At 41.8% G+C, this 18372-nt stretch overlaps 1 protein-coding gene across 3 annotated transcripts in view; it reads left to right on the top strand.

Annotated features, from left to right (window-relative positions):
- Window positions 1-18372, top strand: part of ARHGAP26 (Rho GTPase activating protein 26) — a 483661-nt gene that overhangs the window by 307915 nt on the left and 157374 nt on the right. For all 3 annotated transcript variants that reach the window (XR_014015710.1, XM_081232450.1, XM_081232451.1), the window contains exon 17: window positions 519-624. Coding sequence is in view for 2 of the 3 variants with exons in the window: in XM_081232450.1 (XP_081088576.1) it covers window positions 519-624 (106 nt within the window). In the remaining variant the exon portion in view is untranslated. The remainder of the gene's footprint in view (window positions 1-518; window positions 625-18372) is intronic.

An 18372-nucleotide genomic window follows, 5' to 3' on the forward strand; every position in this document is an offset into this window, starting at 1 on the left:
CAGCTGCTCCCGAGTTTGTTCCTGCTCCAAGTATGCAGTTGACTGGCTCCATTTCATCACATTATCATTTTGGCGTGAACTTTTAGACGGTCATTTTTTTTTCATAGTTGCTCGTTCACATGTTTATTTAACAAACATTTATTGGGCACCAGCCACATACCTATCACCGTGTTAAGCACTGGCTAGAAGGGAAAATGGAGGCCCAGAAGTGTTAACTGACTTGCTAGAAGTCCCTTGCTGAGAACCTCAACTTTTTGATGCCTGTTGGTCTCAGAAGGTAATTTCTGATTTTTTTAAGTGAGATGAGTCATGTTTCTTAATGAACTCTGTTACGGAAAGCAGCATTAAAAGCACTTTTAGATCTAGTCAGTCTAGTCACAAGTACACAGAACAGGATCTTATACCTCTGAGAAATCCTCAGTCTCTTGTTCCCAATATTTGGTTTCCTCTTATTTTTGTCTTATAAACTGAGTTAACTGTGGCCCTGATCCAGTATCGCCTCCCTCCTTCCTTCACAGAGCTGGAAAACCAGGAGTCACGGGTCTCTGAAATCCACAGCCTTGTTCATCGGCTCCCAGAGAAAAACAGGCAGATGTTACAGCTGCTCATGAACCACTTGGCAAAGTAGGTTTAAGACTGATTGCTGGCCTTTCTCTCAGCCCTAGAAAGTTCTTATCTTAGCACTAAAGCTGGTCTCAGTTCTGCTTATGTTTCCTTCTCCCACTGTTGCATTAGGTATGCTGGAGGCTCAGGAAAGAAATGTTGGAAATATTAACTGCAGTGGGTAACAGCAGCACATGGCAGATGGGCTTTGCAGCGGAGGCTGGGGAGGTGTCCATGCCACCAGGCCACCAGGCCACCAGGCAGAGTTTGCAGGGGGGGTTTGTGTTCTTGTGATGATCAAGGCCAGTAGGAGTGTGTCCTCCATGATACCAGATCACCAAACAGATTTTTCAGGAGTTACATGTTCTTGTGATGATTAAGAGCAAACAGGAATATGTTACAAGTTTACAGACCTTGGATTTGGAATAAAGAGGCCTGGCTTCTGGAGTTGATTCTGTTCTTAACAAGCCACTTAACTAGCCCTGGACAAACCACTGACGCCTCGATTCCTTAGTTTCTTCATCTGTCAGATATGGGTAGTAGGCTCCCCCTTCTCTATAATGTCATTGATTTTAAATGTTACGTGTATTAAAGCCTTTGAAGAAGTATAAAGAATAGAGGAGAATCAAAGAAAGTCAGTGGGGGCCTGATTTTCCTGCTAGGGATATTTATACTCTTGGAATGGTTTGGATTTTTTGTGTATTTACTGTTGCCTGAGCTGCTTTGAATTGGCCTTGCTGATACCCCTTGCTGTGTCAGGCACTACATGTGTGTATGTTCTAACCTTCTCTTAACTTTGATGGATGTTCTTTATTGGAGACTAGCGCATAAGAAAAGACAGACTATAACAGTTAACCTAAATTGTTAAACTCTACATGCTGTGGAACTGGCGTGTTATAATTTCAGCTCTTACCCACACTTTGTTCTGGCATTAAGTCATGTCTTTGGGATTATTTGATACTCTGCCGAGGGAGATTATGATTTGTTTTCATGTTTCTGCCAATCACTTGATATTTTGGAGAGAGAGTATAGATGTTACCATAAAGATTTCCATAGGTCTTAATGATGAAGGAGCAAGAGTTTTGCATGCTGGTGAGAAGCAGTTAGGCTGAGTAAAGGGTTGCTCCATTCCAGGTCACATATTTTTTCTTGCCATGCCATCTCTGAACTGCATGTTTAGAAATAATTAAGTGTAGCTGAGAACATGCAAATTTTCAAGGAGTATATGCACCTCCCCCCCAAATGTCAAAGAATCCTGATGAGTGTGTTTAAAATAATGGGAACTGGGCTTTAAAAAGTAACTCCAGATGCTCTGAAATGACGGTGTGGTGCCTATTCCACACAAACCCAGTCAGGCATTTGTGAAACAGGAAAACTGGCTTAGATCTTAGTTGCACTCTTGAAGGGCCTGCACCAAAACAGAGGAAGTTCCAGGTACATCTTCCAGCCAAGCATGTGTGGTGATGCTCCTGACTGTTTAATGGCCACTGGGTCTTAGTGAGGCCTCCATGGCTTCTGGGAGCAGCTAAAGAAGGAATAGGAAGCAGCTGAGGGCAGTCGGGCTGTTCAGGCTGTGCAGTGTGATGAGAGCTTAATTGGACTGAGAGAGAACAAGAGTCATTGGTGATCCAGTAAAGCCAGAACTGAATCTTCCCATTTTAAAAATGCCCTGAGGATTGTTAGGAATCCTAAAGAAAAAGAAATAGAAATAAAAAATCCAAAACCCTTAAGGTGGGTATTGGACCAATGAACCTGTTCATCTCCTGGTGGATGCTTCACTTTCTCCCTCTGGTTCCACCCTCTTCTCTCCCAACCCCATGAAGTTCAGTCTTTGTCCCTAAGCCAAGGAGAAGTACAGCTGGAATGTGCATGTTAAAGCTGTGGCCTTGACTTTTTGCCTTCTAAAGAATTTAAACCAATTTTGTTGCTGGAGTATTTATTTTATAGCATTTCTGGAGCATTGTGTGTTATCTTTGATACTTACCAGTGATTTTCTTTGGTTCTGTGAGGTTAAGTGACATTTCTTTGTTCATGTGATCATTAAGAAGTCTACATATAGACAAGCTCTCATGGCTGTAATGTGATTGGTTGTGATGGTAGAACACACAGACTCCTGTTATTAGCGTGCTGTGTTCTTGGTCTCTGGAGCCTCTAGATTTAAAATGTCCTGGAGGAGATGAGTATAAATGAGCACTGCTGAATCCAGTAAGGAGTATTTACTTCAGTTTGAAAAAATGTTTTGGCACCCAGAGGAGTTCTGAGATTCTATGTAAACTCTCTATTCTCATTTACAGCACTGTCCTATTTTAAAATCGAACAGGAAGGGAAAGTTAACTTGGGACAAGGGGTTTGTCTGTTTCATTCCTGTTTTCTCAGGTTCAGACTTACCCAAGGATATGCCTGAGCTATTGTTCCTCTGGTCTACTTACTTAATGGTCAGCTTCCTTCCTAAGTTTTGGTTTCAGGGTTGGTTCTGCTGGAAAACCTGGTGTTTACTTCTCTCATTACTTACTGTGTTTGCCCTGTACATCCCAGGCATCTGGTTCAAAGGGAAGATATTTTGTGTATTTTTTTTTTTAATAAATTTATCTATTTATTTATTTTTGGCTGCCTTGGGTCTTCGTTGCTGCCTGCGGGCTTTCTTTTTAGCGGTAGCGAGCGGGGGCTACTCTTCATTGCGGTGCTCAGGCTTCTCATTGGGCTTCTCTTGCAGAGCACAGGCTCTAGGCACACAGGCTTCAGTAGTTGTGGCACGTGGGCTCAGTAGTTGTGGCACACGGGCTTAGCTGCTCCGTGGCATGTGGGATCTTCCCAGCCCTTTTGTGTATTTTTTAAAGTACTCTTTTAAAACACTTCACAAAATTGATTTCCTTTAGCTGTGGAGGAAGAGTTAAGTCATTTTATATCTAATCCCAAGTAGAAATGCATTCAGAGGGGAAAGAATAAAAACTCCAGACCTCCACGCAAATGATTACCAGGGTACATCCAAATCACAGAGCTCTTGGATTTGTTTCAGACCTCAGAGGGAACATAAAAATTATAGGCAACTCTGCACATATTTTTGTTGTCCCAGCTTAAATCTACTATGAAAATTAGATGCTTTCTATTTGGAACCTGGAATCTAGTATACTGTCTGGAGTCATGTGCCTCAAAGGATGGTTACACTCACCTGGGGTGCTTGTTTGCATTGACATTTACATTGCTGGGCCCCCGCCTTGATCTGCTGAATTGGACTCTGCCTGGGACTCTGCATTTTTAATTTACTTCCCAGGCAAACAGTCTTTTGAGAACCACTGGCCTAGAGAATGGGCCATATGCAGGGATTCTCTAGGAGGGAGAAATGGTATTGAGAGGAATGGATTGGAATTTAGGAGGTTATTAGAAATAGGGAAGAAGAAACTCAAAGCAGTGAGTTCAAAAAAAGAGATTTTATTTGCAAAATTAAATTACTTTAAAAAATCTCTTGTGATTTCCCATGTCTCTACAATTATTCGCCTTTCATTAAATTGAGTGTTCAGCAAATGACTTTGTTTTAAAATCACACACAAAGCATTTTTAATAATAAAGAAAATTGCCCCCAGCTGGCTTTGGGACCTTGTGGAAATCATTCAACATCTCTGAACCTGGTTTTGTGGCTTCCCTTCCAATCACGTGAGCCTGTGTTATCATCAGATAGAAAGGGGGCAAAAAAAGAAAAAAATTCCCAATCTTATAATTGTAGAAGGAAACAAGAGTAGATGAGTAATAAAGACTAATTTCGTGGTAGCTCCCCAATGTTTGCATACTATTATGACTCCAAGTACGTTGTATATCCCCACACATACCATTCACAGTGGCTCATTGGAACTTTATTACAGTGTTTATGCTGCATGGGAGGATTTCAAAGAGCTCTTCACACATCCGGAATGGCTATTAACAATACCTTTTCACAGCTGGTTTTCCCGAAACACTTACTGAGAAATAAATCTTAGTCTCTTTTCTTTTTTGAAGCAACTACTCCTTTGTTTCCTGGTGTTGTCAGGAAGCCAGAGCCCTTTTCTTGCTTCTCCAAAGAAGAATTGTATCATTTTAGAAGCTTTGGGCTGCAAGAAACAGAAAATCCAATTCATAGTGGCTTAAACAATAAGGGAATCTGTTGTGTCATTACACAAAATCAGTCCTGAGGGTTGGTTAATTTCTTGGCTCATGAAGTACTTGTGTTATTTCCACGGTCCTGCTCACAGCCAGCTTCACTGTGTTGGCTAACTCCTTTCAGGATCATAAGATGTTGTGTTGCATATCTGCACATGAGCGGTTGTCCAGGGCAGAAAGGTATTACAGTTGATCCCTAAGCAGCATGGGTTTGCACTGTGGGTGTCCACTTATACATGGTGTTTTTTTTTTTCACTAAATATGCACTGTTTATATGCATAATGCAATATGGTTGAATCCATGGATGCAGAACCACGGATATGAAGGGCCAACTGTAAAGTTATATTAGGATTTGCAGCTGTGTAGAAGTATGGTTCAGGGGTAACTGTATTTCTTCTCTGAGTCTCTTTTTAAGAGATGTGATGATACTTTTCCCAGAAGTTCTCCAATAGACTTCCTATCACATCTCATTGGTTTGAAGCATTCACTAGCAAAGGGAATGGGACCACTGTGACTTTTTACCCCAAACAGGATTTACCTGGGTCATTTGTGGGAGGCATGGATACCCATATAAAGCAGGGCTCTGAGTAGGCAACCCATAGTGCCTACTGCAAGTAATCCAGGTAAAATAACATTTAACAAAGAGTATTAAGTCTCTTGAATGATCTTTGCATGGTGTGCTAACTCGATCAGGACATGTGGGACAAGAAGGCCAATTTGGGAGGGGAGATGAATACACCTGCCATGTGGGCACATATACCCTGAAATACCAAGACTTGTGGGGATGGAGGGTGAGAGAGAGAAATGAAGAGGGCAAAATCAACTTTAGTCCCATTGCCACTTGCTGATTCTCTATTGTTCTTTTCATTACCCAATTGCTTAATGTTTATTTGGATAATCTGTTTCGTGTGACTTTCCCAAAAGGACAAAATTCTATAGATTGCAAGGATCAGGAAGAAATATTGTGGGGCAAATGCTTGGCATACAAGTGAGACCTTATCAAAATAATATGTAGACTCCATTGCTGTAAGTTATCCATGGTTGAACATCCAGTGGCTTGGCTGTTTTCTCCTTCCTGTGACTGGAGTTTGAGTACTTCCAGGCATCCCTGCAAGTCAGGAAGGACGTATTCACATTTCCTTAATGATCTAGATGCAGAGTGAATTGGGTTCATGTAAAGATGCCTGTGGTTATTAAAAAAAAAAAAATCATTGCTAGGCTTTGGCACCAAGGGGGATGGGCCCTGGTAGTTAACCAGCATCCCTTAAAGTTCTCAAGAAAGGGTCAAAATAAAAGGAAGTGACTACTTGGCATTAGCATATATCTTATAGATACTCTACTATTCCTTCTTCCTCCATCCCAAGTCTAGACGATAAGATTTAGCTTACTGGAGAGCTGTTGAACATACGAGAAGCGCTCCTTATTTCCTTGCCATCAAGAATAGTCCAAACAAAATAGCCATGGAATTTTACAAAGCACATTTAAAAGAAAACAGTACTTTTGAGATGATGTCTTTCTAAGATGGAAAGCTCCAGTGAACTTCTCTGGCAGCTTTCCCTCGGCCATACACCCTGGCTTTGGAACCTTTCTTTTCTCTAGTAACCACTAGACACCCACGGCTGCCGGCACAGGATTGCTTGGCTGCCAGGCCATGGGTGTTGTGGCCTGATAGCCCCCCAGAGACACGTTGACCACATTCTCCAGGTCCATTTGGCTTCTACCTCACTGACTCCTACCCTGGACCGATAGTTCTGGTGATTTTACCCCCTCACTATCTTTTGAATCTGTCCACTTTCCTCCGTGTCCATCACTATGTCCCTAGTCTGAGCTGTCATCATCTCTTCCCCAGACTGTTTGCAAAGGCCTCTTGCTGGCTTGCTCTAGCTGGTGGAGCTCTGGCTCCCTGCCAGGCCGCAGAATGCATGCTCTGTAGTTGGGGAACTTGGAACACTGCGGATCCCAACTTGTGATTCCCCTGCTTAAAAAAACGTCGAAGGCAGCTTTCCCCTTGCTCTTAAGACAGAACTCTGGATATGGCCTCCAGGACCTTCTCTGGACTGGGCCCTTTCAGACTTTGCAGCCTTGTCTGTGTCCCTCAAGATCACACTGCATCCCTACTGCATGGTGTACAGTGGACGCGCATGAGTATTTGTTGGGTAGAAGCATGAAGCATCTCTTAACCATCTCTCAACTATCCTCTTCCCCGCTCCCTCTCTTTTTTTTTTCCCCTCTGTTTGGAATGGCCCCTCCCCACCTTCTGCCTGCCAAAGTCTACTTCATTCTTCAGCCTCAGCTCCAATGCCACTGCCTACAAGAATCCTTTCTGCCTCAGGTGCCCTCTTGCTTTCCTCAACTCCCATAGCCTTTGCCTATTCCTGTCTTTCAACGTGTGTCATATTCCACCTGTGGGACAGTTTACAAGGTATGTATCTTCTCACTCCTACTAGATCATAAGCTCCCGGGGGACAGGCAGTCTGTCTTCCTTTATCTTTGTGTCTTACCTAAAGGTTGCAAACAAGGGCCTCTAGCCAGAGCAGCCCACACACGTACTCGATTTGGTATTGTTGTCCCCCACATTGCTGTTTTAAAAATTTGGACAGGTTTCCAGCATTTTTAACAGGGGTCATTTTACTTGGAAAAATTCAGATCTCCTTGCTAGCAATTGGCTGGAAGTAAGTGAGGGCTACACCGTATCCCCCTGGGCATGCCTTCTTCAGTTTGCCTAGTTCCTAGTAGTCCCTGTTGTGCCTGGCCATGGGGTAGACATTAGGGTGTTCAGCCCTTGACCTATCTGTCTGCTGATCCCAAAAAAGGGACTTGGTATTTGGTGATCACATAATGAACAAACAGAAATGGGCTGGGAGAATTATTTCCCTGACCAGCTCTGTTTTCTTCCTGAAAGATTTATTATTTTTGATAGATTGGAGATCCCTGGAAGAAGTGAGAGGTACTGCTTCCAGGCCTGTTTATGTGTATGGGGCAGGGAGAAGAGTGTATTTTTTTAAGACTAAGAATGGGATTCTCAAAGGACCTTCTCTAGCTATTGTTGGCAGAGTCAAAGGAAAATCTATTTAAAGGGACACTGCAAAGAGGACAAGCACATATTTTAAAGCAAACAGGCAACTTAGCACTTTAAATTAATGGAAATGCAGAAGAAATCAGAGCTCAACCCTTATTCAGCCTACTTGCCAGACTTTCACTTACTTTCAACCCAGGAATTTCTCTCTTTTGTGGCCTTCAGGGTTAGGAGAAGGAAAGACACAAGTTCAGTTTAAATTTTTGCTTTAAAAAAAATCAACAAAATTCCTGAATTCAAGGAACTAAATCTTTCACATCATAAGAAATGCCCATCGTGAAAGGGGAAATGCTCGGCTTCAAGCTGTGAACACTCAGCAGTCTTAGAGCCCCTTTGATTTGGGTCTCTTGTTTGTTTTCATTTGTTCTGCTTCTGTTTGGGTGAATTTTTTCAGTGACTTTCCTGGTTTTTGATACACCTTTGATACTTCCTTTTCTGAACCCATGGAGTCACCTATAGAGTTCCCTTTCAAATTCAGGGAGGAGCAAAGGAGAGGATGCTATGTTTTCCTCTCTTAGTGGCTGCCCCCTTTTACTTCAGGGTCTTATATACGTGAGAGTACTAACAAGCATGGACACAACTTTGTTTCTTCTTTGCCAACCCTTATCAGAGCCAGATTTCTTTCCGTCCCTCCTTCCCTCCCCTGCTCCTTCCCTCCCCCCTTCCCTCCCTCCTTCCCTCCCTCTCTTCCTTTTCTGATTTTGAGTCCTCTCTTTTTTTCTTGGTTAGTCTAGCTAAAGGTTTGTCTGTTCTGTTTATCTTTTTAAAAACCAGTTCTTAGTTTCATTGATCTTTTCTCTGTCTTTTTTAGTCTCTCTTTCATTTATTTCCACTCTTATGAACCAGATTTCTTATGTGTTGGCCATGGGGGTGGTTTCATTAAATGTCTCTCTTTGGTGGAGCATCAGTGACTAACTGATTCACTTGCACTGTTTTGAGCACTGAAGCCCTCTCTTGCCCTATCCTCTTTGCATTTTCATGGTGAGCATTACTTATGATATTTATTTCCTTACACTGACTGGTTTTCCAACCAACTCACAACTATTGTAGCTCAAGTGTGGCAGCTGCAGCGAGGCAGCTGGCAGACTTCAGGGTAATTGCAGTTCATCTGTAGGTGCTTGAGAGCTCAGTGATAGAACATTCTGGAGCCAGACTGCCTAGTTTTGCTCGTCTCTTCTGAAACCTGTGTGAAGTACTTCAGTTCTTCATGCCTGAGTTTCCTCATCTGAATAAGGAGATATAATAATTGTATTAGAAACATTTAAATTAGCACATCAGATTCTCTTGGCTTCTCCTGTGCGTATTTCAGCCACCACTGTGGTGACCAGTTGTGTAGCCTCCAATTCGTTTCACGCAGGTGCAGCCTGATAGCTGGTAGCCTCATGCCCTTACCATGTGCCTCCTGCCTCTTACCTCCCACCCAAGGGAGACATGACACAAAGTGCCGTCCACACGTGTACAGCCTGGAAGCAAAGGAGTATTAAAAAAAGCAAAGGAGTATTAAAAAAATAAAACGTTGACTAATGGGAGGTGAGAGCTGGGCCTTCTGAATAGCAGTCATTAGGTAGCCTCTCGGAAGATGGTCCCAAGAGATGGAGCAGGTATTGGTGCTTGAAGCAGGTAGGGGTTAGCTTCTCTGCCTCATTCCTCCTGAGAACCCCCTAGTAGAATAGAATAGTGTCATATAAGCCTTCACCTCAGACTCTTCTTTCTGGGAAACCTAAAGACAACAATAGCACCTACCCTCTTAGAGTCATTGTGAGGATTAAGTTAATTCATCCACCTAAATCTCTTAGGAGAGCATCTGGCGAGTAGTATAATGTAGGCTTTCAGAGAAATCAGGGGATGGAGGAAGGAGGGTCATGGAGCTGTACCTGAAGGTGAGGGAAGATGGAGAAATTGTTCTAATGATTAAACCAAAACAAGTCATTCTTATTGAAGGGACGGGCTTTCTTCACAGTTCTGTTCTTGGCAAGCAAAACCCTTAGGGCTGAATGCTGAAAACATAGCACACATGGCTCTTACCCACTTGGGAGATTTGCATGTGTGCATATGTTTACTTTTGCTTTGCTTTTGTTTTCTTGGCAGTTTGTGTGTGTTTGGGCCAAAGGGCTGAGCATCTATCTCAGTCTTTGTAGCAAAGGGTGAGCCAGCATTGGGTCAGCTGGGAGAAAGCCATTGATATCTGCTTTCAGGTCACACCTTACACCAAGCCTTACAGTTCCCTGTGAGTATTCGGAGCTTTTCCTGAGTCACATGCCCTGTGGAGTGGTGCACCTGTTTGAAACAAGCTGTGTGGCGCTGATTTCCACGGGAGGTCAGCAGCTTCTCACTCTCACCCTCCTGCTTCTTGGTGTCACAAGGCTGATTTCATCTCAAAAGCAGCTGTCTTTGCTGCAACTTAATAACTCTTAATTTCCTGGAGAGGGACTGACACGTTTTTATCATGAAGAGTCATCTTAGTCTGCACGGTCTGGAAATTTCCACTCATCTTTGTGATCTTTGAAATGTTTCTCTTTGTGGAAGAGTCTGACTTATCTTCTTTCTTACTCAGTGTGACTGCCTTTCAGATGCCATTCCCAGATTAAAGAGTCTCATCCAGTGTGAGAACGGTTTTCTTTGCCTCCGGTTTACCCCTTAGTGTAGTCTTCACATGGGTCTCCGTCCCTGAGTCACTGAAATCTGTAATGAAGGATTAATCTATGCTCTAAGAACAGTTGTACATGTATTTGTCTTCATTCTGTCTTGGTGGACACTTCGGCAGGAGGTTTGAAGAAATGTTAAGGCGATTTGAATTTTGGTGTCTATCTTTTCTGCTTTCTCACATGTATTGAAATGCTTTTCTTTAAGCAGATTAGCATGCTGATTTAGTGTTTCCACTTTGGTATTGTAAGTATAAATCATTATTTCTTGGTTCTGTGCAAGGTGGTAGAGGAACCCAACACGTCTGGCTTGTTGGTCTACTGCAAGACTCTTCCTGTTCACTTGGAGGTGCATAGGATTTGATAGAACAGAATCACTGTTTCATTAAAGTCAGGATTTCAGTGAGAAAATGGAGTAATCCTAAGGCCCCAAGGAAGAATTGGTGTATTAGGTTTTTGGTTGTAAGAAACAGACGTCAACTGTGGCTAATTTTCAAAAAAAAAGGGAATTTACTGACAGTCTTCTTGGAGTAATTGAAAGCAGAGTTGAACCATCAGACATTAGAACACAACCTCAAGGGCCCTTACGTGCCTCACATCCTACTCCATGTCCCTACACCATTCACTCTTCTCTTCTAGATGATTGTCTCAGATCTTGCTTCCTGTTTCACTGAGAAAATAGATGCGACAGGAGAACGTCCACAAGCCACCACCCCTGCGCCCATGTTCCTGTCTTCTCTCCATGGGTGACAGGAGAACACTCAGTGCTTCTACCTAAAGGCAGTCCCATCACTGGGGCACTAGAGCTGATCCCCGATTGCATCCGGAAGGATTTGGTTCCAGTAGTTTTCCCCTCTATTTCCTTACATCATTGACTTTGTAGTTTCTGCTGAATCTTTCTCATCAGCACTTATAATTTCTGTGATCCTTTACAAATGGAGAACAAAAAAAAAAAACAAAAAACCTTTCTAGATCTTGCATCCCTTTCTAGATACCATTCCTTTCCTCTGTGCTCTCCTCAGCAGAATGTCTTAAATAGTTGTCTGTGTCACCATGTCCAAATCCTCTCTTGAACCTACACCATTTGGGCTTTTTTTTTTTTTTTTTTTTTTGGCTGCGCTGGGTCTTTGTTGCTGCACGTGGGCTTTCTCTAGTTGCGGCAAGCAGGGGCCGCTCTTTGCTGCGGTACATGGGCCTCTCATTGTGGTGGATTCTCTTGTTACGAAGCACAGGCTCCAGGCACGCGGGCTTAGTAGTTGTGGCTCATGGGGTCTAGAGCGCAGGCTCAGCAGTTGTGGCGCATGGGCCCAGTTGCTTCGCGGCATGTGGGATCTTCCCAGACCAGGGATCGAACCCATGTCCCCTGCATTGGCAGGTGGATCCTTAACCACTGCGCCACCAGGGAAGTCCCACCACTCGGGCTTTTACACCTACTGCTCCACTGAAATGCCTCCTATTGGTGTTGCTAAGTCAGTTTCAACTTACCTTCCCTGATGGTTCTGAAGGATTTAACACAGTTTCTCACTCTGTCCTCCTAGAAATGCGTTCTTCACTTGGTTTCCAGGTCATCACACTCTCCTGTTTTTTTCCCCTACCTCTTTGGCTGCTCCTTTTCAGTCTCATTTTCTGTGCCCCAGGATTTATTCAGTCCTTTGATCCTTAGACCTGCTCTGCCCACTTGCCCTCCTCTCTCTCCCCAGTGAGGTCTTATTCTAGGATTACAACCTCCAGCCCCAGTGCTCCCTACCCACAAGCACTGTTTAATTTTTTTCCATAACATGTGTCACTATCTAATATACTGTATATTTGACTTACGTATTTATTGTTTTCTTCTCACTGAAATGCAAGCTCTGTGAGGATGAAAATTTGTCTGTACACTGCCTGCAACAAAGCTTTGCACGTAGCAGGAGGTGCTCTCCATAAATATTTGTTGAATAATGAATGAAATAAAGGGTGGAAAATATCCAGGGAACTAATCAGTGGCCCTGGAGCACTATTTTTTTTTTTTGCGGTACACGGGCCTCTCACTGCCATGGCCTCTCCCGCTGCGGAGCACAGGCTCTGGACGCACAGGCTCAACGGCTATGGCTCACGGGCCCAGCCGCTTCGTGGCATGTGGGATCTTCCTGGACCAGGGCACGTACCCATGTCCCCTGCATCGGCAGGCGGACTCTCAACCACTGCGCCACCAGGGAAGCCCAGAAGTGTAATAGAAAGTCTTTTTTTTTTTTTTTGCGGTACGCAGGCCTCTCACTGCCGTGGCCTCTCCCGCCGCGGAGCACAGGCTCCGGACGCACAGGCTCAGCGGCCACGGCTCATGGGCCCAACAGCTCCGCGGCATGTGGGATCTTCCCGGACCGGGGCACGAACCCGTGTCCCCTGCATCGGCAGACGGACTCTCAATGACTGCGCCACCGGGGAAGCCCTAGCACTACCTTTTGAATGTCTCAACTCTGAACACCTCTGTCTTCTTATGATTCCACTACAGGTTAATGTTACTAATGAAGAGAGCATAATGGCCTCCCTTGGGTAATGCACTCACTTCTGTGGCGAGGCGGTAGTGGGGTACTCAGCTGACATTCTTGGTAGGAACACATCTAATGGGAGAGGGGCAATCCAAGGAAAAATTGGAGTATTTGTCTTTCTCTGTCTGACTTATTTCACTTAGCGTAATACCCTCTAGGTCCATCCATATTGTCACAAATGGGAAAGATTTCATTATTTTGTATGGTTTAGTAAAAATTCCAGTGTGTGTGTATGTATCATATCTTCTTTATCCATTCATCCATCAATGAGCACTTAGTTTACTTCCATATCTTGCCTATTGTAAATAACGCTGCAATGAACATTGAGGTGCATGTATCTTTTCAAATTAGTGTTTTTGTTGTCTTCGGCTAAATACCCAGAAGTAGAATTGCTGGATCATATGGTAGTTCTGTTATTTGAGGAACGTTCATACTATTTTCTGTAGCGGTTGTACCAATTTACATTCCCTACAACAGTTCACAAGGATTCCCTTTTCACTCCACCATCACCAACACTTGTTTCTTATCTTTTTTTCTTTTTGTCTGTGCTGGGTCTTCGTTTCTCTGTGAGGGCTTTCTCTAGTTGTGGCAAGCGGGGGCCACTCTTCATCGCAGTGCGCGGGCCTCTCACTATCGTGGCCTCTCCTGTTGCGGAGCACAGGCTCCAGACACGTAGGCTCAGTAGTTGTGGCTCATGGGCCTAGTTGCTCTGCAGCATGTGGAATCCTCCCAGACCAGGGCACGAACCCGTGTCCCCTGCACTGGCAGGCAGATTCTCAACCACTGCACCACCAGGTAAGCCCCCTGGCAGGAGTTCTTTAGACCCAACCAAGTTGTCAGTTACTTGCCATGCAGTCTTAATTTGGATGTTTGGTGGTCGTCTGGGTGGATCTTTTCAAGTCCAAAGAGATAGAGCAATAGGAGAATGAGAACGACTGAGGGGGAAAAGCCTTGGCCTCAGTGCGCTTCTTCACGGCCAGAGAACTGGTCTCTGCCAGATCCTGCAGGCGACGTCAGCTGCCACTTAACGGGCTACTTGAATCTACATGGCTCAGGATAAGTCCCAGCCACCCTTCAGAGGGGAGCCATAGCCCAATAGGCGGATCGAGATTATGGCCTTTGAGGCCCCGCATTGGGTGCCAGAAAAGATGTTGCAGGAAAGAGAGTGGGGTGCGAGAGGATGGTCACATCCCAAGTCATGTCTGAGTCCCTGGAATGGCCGCCAAGTGTGGGTTCTTGGCTTTGTGCAGGAAAGGATTCAAGAGCAAGACATAGTAAAGTGAAAGAAGGTTTATTCAGGGAGATACACACTCCATAGACAGAGTGTGGGCCATCTTGGAAGGCCTTGTTTCTTATCTTTTTGATAATAGCCATTCTCATAGGTATGAGGTGATATATCATTGTGGTTTTGATTTGCATTTCCCTGGTGATTAGTGATGTTGAGCATCTTTTCATGTGCCTGTTGGCTATCTGTATGTCTTCTTTGGAAATGTCTGTTCAGGTCCTCTGCCCATATTTTAATCAGATTTTTTGGTTTTTGATATTGAGTTGTATGAATTCTTTATATATTTTAGATATTAATCCCTTATCAGACATATCGTTTGCAAATATCTTCTGCTGTTTAGTAGGTTGCCTTTTCATTTTGTTGAAGGTTTTCTTTGCTATGCAAAAGCTTTTTAGTTTTTCTTTGCTGTGCAAAAGCATTTGTTTAGTTTTGTTTTTGTTACCCTTACCCGAAGATACATACCTGAAAAAGTATTGCTAAGACCAATGTCAAAGAGCTTACTGCCTATGTTTTCTTCTAGGAGTTTTATGGTTTCAGGTCTTGCATTTAAGTCTTTAATCCGTTTTGAGGTTTTTTTGTTTTTGTTTTTTGTTTTGTTTTTGTATATGGTCTAAGAAAGTGGACTAGTTTTATTCTTTTGCATGTAGCTGTCCAGTTTTCCTAGCAACATTCAATGAAGAGACTGTCTTTCCCCCATTGTGTATTCTTGCCTCTTTTGTTGTAAATTAATTGACCATGTAAGCATGGGTTTATTTCTGGGCTTTCTATTCTGTTCCATTGAGCTATGTGTCTGCTTTTGTTCCAGTACCATACTGTTTTGATTACTATAGCTTTGTAGTATGGTTTAGAATCAGGGAGTGTAATACCTCCAGCTTTCTTCTTTCTCAAGATTGCTTTGGCTATTTGGGGTCTTTTGTGGTTCCATACAAATTTTAGGATTATATGTTCTAGTTCTGTGAAAAATGCCATGAGTATTTTGATAGGGATTGAATAGGTAAGTTTTTTGGGTATGGACACTTTAACAGTTTTAATTCTTCCAATCCATGAGCGTGGAATATCTTTCCATTTATTTGCATCATCTTCAATTTGTTTCATCAGTGTCTTACGCTTTACAGAGTACAGGTCTTTCACCTCCTTGGTTAAATTTCTTCCTCAGTATTTTATTCTTTTCGATGCAGTTGTAAATGGAATTTTTTTCTTAATTTCTCTTTCTGATAGATCATTATTAGTATATAGCAACACTGTAGATTTCTGTAATATTGTATCCTGCAACTTTACTAAATTCATTTACTAATTCTAAAAGTTTTTTGGTGGAGTCTAGGGTTTTTTATATATAGTATCTTGTCATCTGCAAACAGTGACTATTTTACTTCTTCCTTTCTAATTTGGGTGTCTTCTTTTTTTTTCTAATTTGGGTGTCTTCTTTTTTTTTTTTTTTTTCTTGTCTGATTGCTGTGGCTAGGACTTCCAATACTACATTGACTAAAAGTGAGAAGAGTGGGCATCCTTGTCTTATTCCTGATCTTAGAGGAAAAGCTTTCAGCTTTTCACTGTTGAGTATGATGTTAGCTGTGGGTTTGTCATATATGACCTTTATTATGTTGAGGTACATTCCGTCTATACCCACTTTGTTGAGAGTTTTTATCATAAATGCATGTTGGATTTTGTCAAATACCTTTTCTGAATCTACTGAGATGATCATATGATTTTTGCCCTTCATCTTGTTAATGTCATGTATCACGTTGATTGATTTGTGGTTGTTAAATCATCCTTGCGTGCTTGGGTTAAATCCAACTTGGTCATGATGTATGATGTTTTTAATGTATTGTTGAATTCAGTTTGCTAGTATTTTGTTGAGGAGTTTTGCATCTATGTGCATCAGGGATATTGGCTTGTAATTCTTCGTTTTTGTAGTGTCTTTGTCTGGTTTTAGTATCATGGTTATGCTGACCTTGTAGAATGTGTTCAGAAGCATTCCTTTCTCATCAATTGTTTGGAATAGTTTGAGAAGAATAGATATTAACTCTTCTAAATGTCTGGTAGAGTTTACCTGTGAAGCTGTCTGGTCCTGGACTTTTGTTTTGTGAGTGTTTTTTGATGACTGATTGCTAGTGATTGGTCTGTTCAGATTTTCTGTTTCTTCCTGATTCAATCTTGGGAGATAGAGTGTTTCTAGGAATTTATCCATTTCTTCTAGTTGTCTGATTTGTTGGCATATAGTTGTTTTAGTAAGGTTATTATTCTTTGGTATCAGTTTTAAGTTCTCTTTGATTTCTGATTTTATTTATTTGGTTCTCCCCCTTACCCCCCCACCCCATGAGTCTGGCTAACAGTTTGTCATTTTAAAAAAATCTATTAAAAAACCAGCTCTTACTTTTATTGACCTTTTCTATTGGTTTCTTAGTTTTTATTTCATTTATTTCTGCTTTCATCTTTATTATTTCCTTCCTTCTGATAACTTTGGGTTTTGTTTGTTCTTTTATAGTTCTTTTAGGTGTTAAGTTAGGTTATTTGAGATTTTTCTTGTTTCTTGAGGTAGGCCTGGATCACTATGAACTTCTCTCTTAGAACTGCTTTTGTTGTCCCATAGATTTTGAAAGTTGTTTCCATTTTCATTTGTCTCCAGGGATTTTTAAATTTTCTCTTTGATTTCTTTGTTGACCTATTGGTTGTCTAGCACCATGTTGTTTAGTCTCCATGTGTTAGTTTTCTTCTTGTAATGGATTTCTTGTTTCATACCACTGTGGTTGAAAAGATGCTTGATATGATTTCAGTTTTCTTAAATTTACTGAGATTTGTTCTGTGGCCTAACATGTGATCTATCCTGGAGAATGTTCCATGTGCACTTGAAAAAAATGTGTATTCTACTCTTTTGGAGTGGAATACTCTGTATATATCTGTGAAGTCAATTTGGATTAATGTGTCATTCAAAGCCAATGTTTCCTTATCAATTTTCTGTCTAAATGATCTATCCACTGATGTAAATGGAGTATTAAAGCCTCCTACTATTATTGTGTTACTGTCAGTTTCTTCCTCTGTTTCTGTTAATATTTGCTTTATGTATTTAGGTGCTCTTATGTTGAGTGCATAAATATTTATGAATGTTATATCATCTTCTTGGGTTGACCCCTTTATCATTATGTAATGCCCTTATCGTTTGTTGTATACTGTCTTTTAAAGTCTGTTTTGTCTGATATGAGTGTTGCTACCCTAGCCTTTTCTGTTTGTTTCCATTTGCATGGAATATGTTTTTCCATCCCTTAACTTTCAGTCTGTCTTTAGATCTGAAGTGAGTCTCTTGTAGGCAGCATATAGATGGTCTTCATTCAGCCACCCTATGTCTTTTGATTGGAGCATTTAGTCCTTTGATTTTTAAAGTGATTATTGATAAGTATATACTTATTGCCAGTTTGTTAATTGTTTTCTGGTTGTTTTTGTAGTTCTTCTGTGTTCATTTCTTTTCTTAGTCTCTTCCCTTGTGGTTTGATCATTTTCTTTTGCATTATATTTAGGATCTGTTCTCTTTATTTTTTGTGTAGCTCTTGTAGGTTTTTGGTCCGTAGTCACAATGAAGTTCATATATATCGACCTATATAGATGTAACAGTTTATTTGAAGCTAAGAGTTGCTTAAGTTTGAACACATTCTAAAAGCAGTAAATATTTCCTCCCCTCTCCATGTTTTGTTTTTTATGTCATATTTTAATTTTGTGTATTCCTCAACTACTTATCATATTTACAGTTGACTTTACTGCTTTTGTCTTTTAACATTCATACTTGCTTTTTAAGTGCCTGATCCACTGCATTTACTATATATTTGCCTTTACCAGTGAGATTCTTTTTCTTTCATTTTTTAAAAATTTCTAGTTATGACCTTTTCTTTGCCACTTAGAGAAGACCCTTCAACATTTCTTGTGAAACCAGTTTAGTAGTGGTAAACTCCTTTAGTTTTTGCTTGTCTAGGAAACTCTTTATCTCCCCTCAATTCTGAATGATATCCTTGCTGTGTAGAGTATTCTTGGTTGTAAATTTTCTCCTTTTAGCACTCCCTTCTGGCTTGTAAATTTTCTGCTGAGAAATCAGCTGATAGCCTTGTTGGGGGGGGCGTTCCC

This window comes from Mesoplodon bidens (assembly GCF_964165515.1).
Source record: "Mesoplodon bidens genome assembly, chromosome: 4".
Classification (NCBI taxonomy): domain Eukaryota; kingdom Metazoa; phylum Chordata; class Mammalia; order Artiodactyla; family Ziphiidae; genus Mesoplodon; species Mesoplodon bidens.